At 46.9% G+C, this 7,457-nt stretch overlaps 1 protein-coding gene across 5 annotated transcripts in view; it reads right to left on the reverse strand.

The window, feature by feature from the left end:
- Positions 1 to 7,457, reverse strand: part of Ick (intestinal cell kinase) — a 62,632-nt gene that overhangs the window by 878 nt on the left and 54,297 nt on the right. For all 5 annotated transcript variants that reach the window (XM_026778971.1, XM_013346410.2, XM_026778970.1 and 2 more), the window contains 4 exons: positions 6,931 to 7,121; positions 6,666 to 6,814; positions 4,142 to 4,270; positions 360 to 482 (listed from right to left, as the gene is read on the reverse strand). In XM_026778971.1, the coding sequence (XP_026634772.1) occupies positions 360 to 482; positions 4,142 to 4,270; positions 6,666 to 6,814; positions 6,931 to 7,121 (592 nt within the window). The remainder of the gene's footprint in view (positions 1 to 359; positions 483 to 4,141; positions 4,271 to 6,665; positions 6,815 to 6,930; positions 7,122 to 7,457) is intronic.

Below are 7,457 nucleotides of genomic sequence, written 5' to 3' on the forward strand. Positions count from 1 at the left end.
TGTATTTGGGCCTCTCCACTGTTCCCTGGATTTGCTAAGCCTGAGATGCTCAAAAGCCTGTCTACTCAAGAATCCCATGCCAGTCACAATGCTCAAGTGCTTGTCCACTAACCTCCTCCCCGTCTTTGGCTTTTTCCTTAGCACTTATGAACAATGGCCTTTAGTATATATAATTATATACACACATTTATGTAATGTAAAAGCAAATGTAAATATGTATTTACATTTATTCATTTCACACGTGGTCTACAGACGGGCAGGGAGCGCTGCCTGACTCCTGTCACTGACACTGTTTCTGCACAAGGCAGCTGTTAGGTAACTACTAGATGACATTACAGATGTTTTCAAATGTAACTCACCAGGGGAGGGGTCGGCCAGGGGCGCCAGGTGTACCCTCTGCATAACAGAACCGATTTCTTTTTTCAAGAAGGAAGGGATGTAACCTCCAGTCAGTCCGCTGGAACTCGTGGAGCCTGAGCCAACTGAAGCGTGGAAAGGAAAGTCATTACTACAGAAACACACTCGGCGACACCAAGAGTGCACAACAGTTTGTTTTTATTTTTTGGCGGGGGGGGGGGGAGAAGAATGAGGAGAGTTCTGAGAACGCAATCCACCACACCACAGCCAGAGGCCAGCACCACACAATCCACCATACCACAGTCAGAGGCCAGCCCCACACAGTCCACCATACCACAGTCAGAGAGGCCAGCCCCACACAGTCCGCCATACCACAGTCAGAGAGGCCAGCACAGGCACAGGAAGAGCCTTCCCCTACACAGCATCTATGCAGGCGGCTGTTAAACTAAACAAGGAACCTATTTGATAATTTCCATGTTGTTTTCCAAAGAATTTGTTGAAATAGAAGCGGCTGGGCTGCATCGGCTGGGTGCCAGGGACGCAGCCCAGCCGCTTCTATTTCAACAGAGTGGTGCCCCATGTTGGGCACCAAAATGTAGGCGGTGTAATAACCAGGCTAGCTTAATATGAAACAGCAAATTTTAATGAAGGAATAGCTTACAACACCAGAGATCCAGCGATGAGCAGGAGATATAAAAAAAAGAGAGCGGAGGGGCTCACACTGCTAGATTTATATGTAAACATTAGCCCCAGGCGAACACGCCCCCCATTGGGCAGAGTTTCCCCTACAAGAATTGGTTTAGCCTGTTCTGAAACTTTCTTTTTCTACCCCATCCTATGGGATATCCTTTATGTCAGTTATACATAAAGTACAGCTGATCATAATTCACTTAACTGATCATACACATAGGCAATCTTATTTGTTTAGGTTATACATATAAACCAAATATCCTGTTGATAATTAGAAAAACTAACCAACAATAAAAATAGTTTTAAACTGGGTGGTGGTGGTACATGCCTTCAGTTCCAACACTTGGGAGACAGAGATGCATAGATCTCGGTGAGTTTGAGGCCAGCCTGGTCTACAAAGTGTGTTCTAGGACAGCCAGAGCTGGTACACAGAGAAACCCTGTCTTGAACAGATATATACATATATATTTAGATTTATTATTATTGTGTCTGTATGCTGTGTGTGGCAGTATGAATGCCGTAGTGAGCACCTGGAGGCCAGAGGACACCTGTGGAGTTAGTTCTCTCCTTCCACCTGGACATGGGTTCCAGGAATTGAACTCAGGGCTCCAGGCTTGCACAGTAAGAACCGTTAGCTGCTGAGCCATTGCATTGGCCCCTAATAAAAATGTCCTAAAAATTCATTGTTTATGTCTACCTGCCATTACTCTTCCCCTCATTCCCTTTCCCTTTCTTTTCTGACATAGAGTCTCACTACAGAGCCCAGGCTGGCCCCAAACGGGCAGTCTTCCTGCCTTAGGTTCCCAAGTGCTGGGATTATAGGTGTGTACCATCGGCTTGTTTACATCGTTTTCATCTGAGAGTGGGGTGAGGGCGGACCACAAGCTGCCCTCTTTTGTATTCCAGGGGGTTGATGGTATAATGTGAAATAGCAAGTAACCAGCTAATACAGACAGACGAATGAATATTTCTAAAGCTGACCATTATGACTTAAAAGCATGCAGGGATGATGGAGAATGATATTACTGTCCGCTGAGCAGACACAAGTTCCACCTGTGAGGAAGTGGTAATGGTACAGTTGCATTGTCTTGACAGCAAAAAAGGCATTCAATAATTGCTTAAGGCAGAGTGGGAACATATCCTGGGGTGTACATAGAAGGTTGGTCAGATACAGTCAGTGTGCAGTACTGGTTAATAAGGAGATAGGAAGAAAAACGAGAGGAGAATTTGAACAAGTCTTCACTGCCCCCCAAGAGGGGAAAAAATCAATGAACACGAGTGGTGTGGTGATGTGGGAGTGTCATATATCAATCTGTTGATTTCATTGGTTAAGCAATAAAGAAACTGCTTGGCCCTGATAGGTTAAAACATAGGTGGGAGGAGTAAACAGAACAGAATGCTGGGAGGAAGAGGAAGTGAGCTCAGACTCGACAGCTCTGCTCTCTGGAGAGACGCCATGCTCCCCTCTCCTGGGAAGACGCACGCGATGAAGCAAGCCACCAGGTCAGACATGCTGAATCTTTCCCGGTAAGACCGGTGCGACACAGTTTATTAGAGATGGGTTGATTGGGATATCAGAATTAGCCAGTAAGGGCTAGAGCTAATGGGCCAAGCAGTGTTTAAAAGAATAGAGTGTCCGTGTAATTATTTCGGGGCATAAGCTAGCAGGCGGCCGGGGTGCTGGGGACACAGCCCTGCCACTCCTATTACAACAGTGTGAGAGGTCCTTCTGTCTATGTGTTGCTTTTATTGGTTAATGAATAAAGAAGTGGCTTGGCCTATAGCATGGGAGGAGGAGGGCAGAGTTAGAGAGATGCTATGTAGCCACTGCTGGATATAGATGTGCTGAAACTTTGCTGGTAGGCCACGACCTCGTGGTGATATACAGATGAATAGAAATGGGTTAAATTAAGATGTAAGAATTAGCCAATGAGAAACTAGAGCTAATGGGCCAAGCAGTGTTTTCATGAATACAGTTTCTATGTGATTATTTCAGTTCTGGGCAGCCGGGAAGAACAAGTTGCTCCTTACAACAGCTAATGGGTCAAGCAGTGATTTAATTAATACAGTTTCTGTGTGATTATTTTGGGTCTAAGCTAGCTGGGTGGCCGGGAAGAACAAGTGGCCTCCTTCCAACAAATGAGGAACAAACTTCATTCTTAAAGACACACAAATTTAGACACAGGACACCATTTTACATCAGATCAAGACTCACTTTAGTCTTGGGTACCAAATGCCACCAAGGATGAGGCACAACTCCTTCACCTAGCTGGGGTGCAATCTGACAATATCTTTAAAGCCCAAGATGGCGCACCCTTCAACCTAAAATGCTGATTCCAGCAGAGGACCTGGTGCCTGTGTGCACACAACATGAATACACATGTATGGTGTGGAGCAGTGCACGGCAGTGTAGGACGGTGGGGGAATGGGGTGGTGTGTGAGAGGGAGGACTTAGCTAGACTCTGGGCCTTGAGTGTGTTCTTAGGTGGCATGATGGGAACCTGGACACTGTATTCCTAAGTGGAACCTAATGGAAGAAGGGGAGCGGGGAGGGTTAGGTGTACTAGGTGCTGTGGAAGAGGAGCTAGCTCTCAGCAAGGGCTGGGAAACAGCACGCGGAAATTGCACCTGGATAATCAGTATGGAGAACTTTATTTTTTAAAATGCAAACAGGGGGTGGGTACTGATAACCTGTCCATCTTCCAATCAGAAGGGATTCCGATGCTCTGGGAAGGGCGGGCTTACCAGTTAGAAAGTCCAGTTGGCGTAGAGAAGACCAAACCAACATTGACCTTAGGGCCAGGTGCCCAAAGTACACCAGGGTGTCAGGAGTCAAATTTGCTAAGTTTTTAAACTTGTTTTTGGCTTTCCCCTGGGTCAGGGACTGCTCTACTTCTCATCTCCCTGGAGGACAGCTGAACCCCAGGGTTACTGTCCAGAAAGGGAACAAGAGAAAAGAAGGGAAGCCCAAGAGATGCCTATGTTTTAGACCAGAAAGGCCTCATCCCACAGTTCTCTATGTGCCCTTCCCTCAACCCTACAGCATCCAGAGAACTTGCTTCTGGTCACGCAGGAGGTAATAACCATTACTAACCTGAAGTTATTTTGCTCACTACTGAAACTGTTCCTGAAGATTTTCCAGACAAACCAGAACTGGACCATGGGTTTGATGGAGGAAAGTCCTTGCCTGGATTTGGAAGCACGCCATTTCTTATATTTATTCCTAGTAGAGAAGAAAATGAACTTAAAATGCAAAATAAACCAGACAGACAGAAGCAGTGGTACATCTCACAACGGAATATTAGTTAGCCCTAAAAAGAATAGGGTCTTGCCATCTGCTGTGACATGGATTTTAGCCCACGGGAAACAAGCTGACACACAAAGAAAAAGATTGCATGGGGAAGCTAAAAATAAAAAAAAAAATTAAAAAATACAGAGATTACAAAATAAATATATAGAAATAATTGAAAAAACAAAACAAAACCTAAAACCCTAAAAACCAAGCCTACAGTTGTTGCCAGGGGGCACAGGGACAAACAGTAGGGATGTGAAAGTGACAGTCGGAGACCAGAGTAGGATCTGCTATCCCACCATGACTCTAAAAGTCCATTAACTGAGGACCACAGGTAACAAAACTCAACTACATATGAAAGCTTTCCAGAAAGTGTACATTTTTGTTGTTCTTGCCATAAAAACAATTAATGGTAACTCCATGAGAGAGTGGATACTTTGTCACTGTTAGGTCCAAAGCAGCCCCACCCCTGGTGGCAGAACAGCTGACAATGAGGTAGATTACAGTCTGGCTCAGCTCAGGCTGGACTCTGACTAGGTAAATAGAAGGATTGCAACTGATAACAAAAGCCCCCAATCAGCATTCCTTTGACACATGTGAAGTGGGTTTCTGTTTGTCAGGAAGAGCCAGTATTTCCTTATCCCCCAATACAGTAGACAACCTCTAGTAATGGGTGCCTAGTTCCCTACTAATACATACTGTAATACACATCAAAGTCCCCAGACTAGCTCCCAGGTTATTTTGGCTTGCATGCCTCTCTCACCCGCAGCTATCGGCTGCCCTTAAAACTGGCAAGGCTTTCCCAACTTTTGCTAGTCTCTCTGACTTCCAATAGATAGCCACAGCAGATCTGAATTTCCCCAAATAAGCGGTTCCTTCTACCCATGGAGTGGTCCAGTTTGGGGGTTCTACTGCACCCTTGCTGCGGTGGTTTGAAGAGGAATGGCCCCCATAGGCTCATATATTTGACTGCTTGGACATTAGGGATTATTGCTACTTGAGAGGGATTAAGAGGTGTGATTTTGTTGGAGGAAGTGTGTCACTGGGAATGGGCTTTGGTTTCAAAAGCACAAGCCAGGCCCAGTGCCCCTCTCTTCCTCCTGCCTATGGATCTGGATGAAGAACCCTCCTAGTTCCTTCTCTAGCACCATGTCTGTCTATGTGCCACCATGCTGACAATAGACTAAACTGCAAGGCAGTCCCAACTAAATGCTTTCCTTTATAAGAGCTGCTGTGGTCATGGTGTCTCTTCATAGCAACAGCACAGTGATTAAGACACTTACAGTCACCCTAGTGTGTTTCTTGCTATTTATGAGTAACCTGTGACATGATGTTAGATGCCTTGATCAGACACAGTAAAGATCATTTGAAATGTAAAATAAATCTTACACGAAATTTCAAAAATAAAATACAGAACACACGAAACTTCTGTGGTGCAAAACCCCCTAGAAACTGATGATGATGTCATCTGACAGATGCGAAGGGAAGAGGCCATCTTTGCGTGGACCGCGTTGTCTCATTCGAGAGTACTCTGAGAAGTTTTCTTAGGCCTCAACTAACAGATCAGTCCACGTCTAGACTTTCTGCTGCTCTCCCTCAGCAGGACTCCCTCAGGACTCCTAAACATTCTCCTTTGTCCTCTTCCCAGATGACTTCTTGTCTGTCACTCACTCAAGTTCTCTCCATTTCCCACCCCCATCCCATGCTCTGCAGCCCTTGGTTTCCTTTTGTGTCTGTTGTCTGAGGCTCCACTTTCTCACGCGGCCTGGACCACCCTCCATGTTAGCTGCTGCTGACTTCACTGTGCCAACAAGCCTCATTAATGCTGCTTCTTCCCACGCAAGGCCACCCAGGACAGAACAGAGAAGCCTCGAAGCTGACCTCAAGACAAACCTCTGCCATGCTCCATGTCCTTGCCGATGCCAGGCTCTACAGCTGTTGTTTAGAGCTGAGGCTCAACCACCCTTTTATCATCCTCCTTCCGCCTGGATCCCTCCATACTCGTCACCCCCGGGAACTAACGGTCTAGACGTCTAGGACCGCAATGTCAAAACCCCGATAGCCGGCCTGGATTCACCACCCTCCCAACCACAAGGGAACACTTTAATGCATCTGGAGGTTTACTCCTGACTGTCTCGCAGACTGGCTTCCCTGCCTCTCACCCAGGTGACAGCTGTAACTTGCAGGCTCAAGCCCTCCAATTAACAACTTTCAAGGATTCTCTTATCTCAATTCTCTGGAAGAGAACCTATAAACACATGCGATCCCGGGGACAAAGACCGGGTATTGGTGACCAGAGGCCAGGCGCGGGCACCCTCTCGGTTACCAGGCAAGTAGCGAGAGTGCTTCAAGTAGTGCTGCTTTGCTGCAGATCGCTGGGTTGGCGTGTCTCTCCTCTGGGAGGAAGCCTGAGTTGAGACACTGGTTCCTGTGCCCACCGGCTCTGATGGCTTCAGGTCCAGAATGCTTTCAAACCTGAATCAAGAGAATGTGGTTTAAGTCAGGAGACAGGCACCGTGATACATCATCAGAGAGACCCTGGTGGCCCCAGATCCGAGCCAGCCTGCTCCCAGGGACAGCAGCACACTTGCCTGCCGAGGGTGTCATCGCTCTGTCTCTTCTTGTTCTTCACATCTATCCTGGTGAGAGAGGGACTGAAATCTAAGTCATCCAAGTCGGCCCATTCGTCGGAGCCCTTTGTGGACCTGGACATGAGACCCCATCGTCTCCTGCTCTTTGGCTTGAGCTCACCATTCTTGTGTTCCAGGCCAGCTAGAGTTTTCTGCGTACACAGAAGAAGGAAAAGAAAAACCAACATTAACGGAGTTCATCTACCAATAATCTGTGCGTGTGCTTGAGAGCGTGAGTGTGTGTGTTGTGTCTGTCTGTCTGCGTGCATGCTGGGGACAGAATCCGCAGCTTGTACATAATAGCTAGGTGCTGTATATTACCCTGAGCCGTAACCTCAGCCCACGTGCAATTTCTATTCTGCATTTCCTTTGTTACAGCAGGAAGGACCTGGAGTCCCTGCAGACCTCATTCATCTGCAAGGGCAGCTGTGGAAAGTGCAGACCCACACTGGCTGCCTCCAACTCATTCTGCACCAACCACGGTTTTT

The sequence above is a fragment of the Microtus ochrogaster genome, chromosome 5, assembly GCF_000317375.1.
Source record: "Microtus ochrogaster isolate Prairie Vole_2 chromosome 5, MicOch1.0, whole genome shotgun sequence".
In the NCBI taxonomy this organism is placed as follows: domain Eukaryota; kingdom Metazoa; phylum Chordata; class Mammalia; order Rodentia; family Cricetidae; genus Microtus; species Microtus ochrogaster.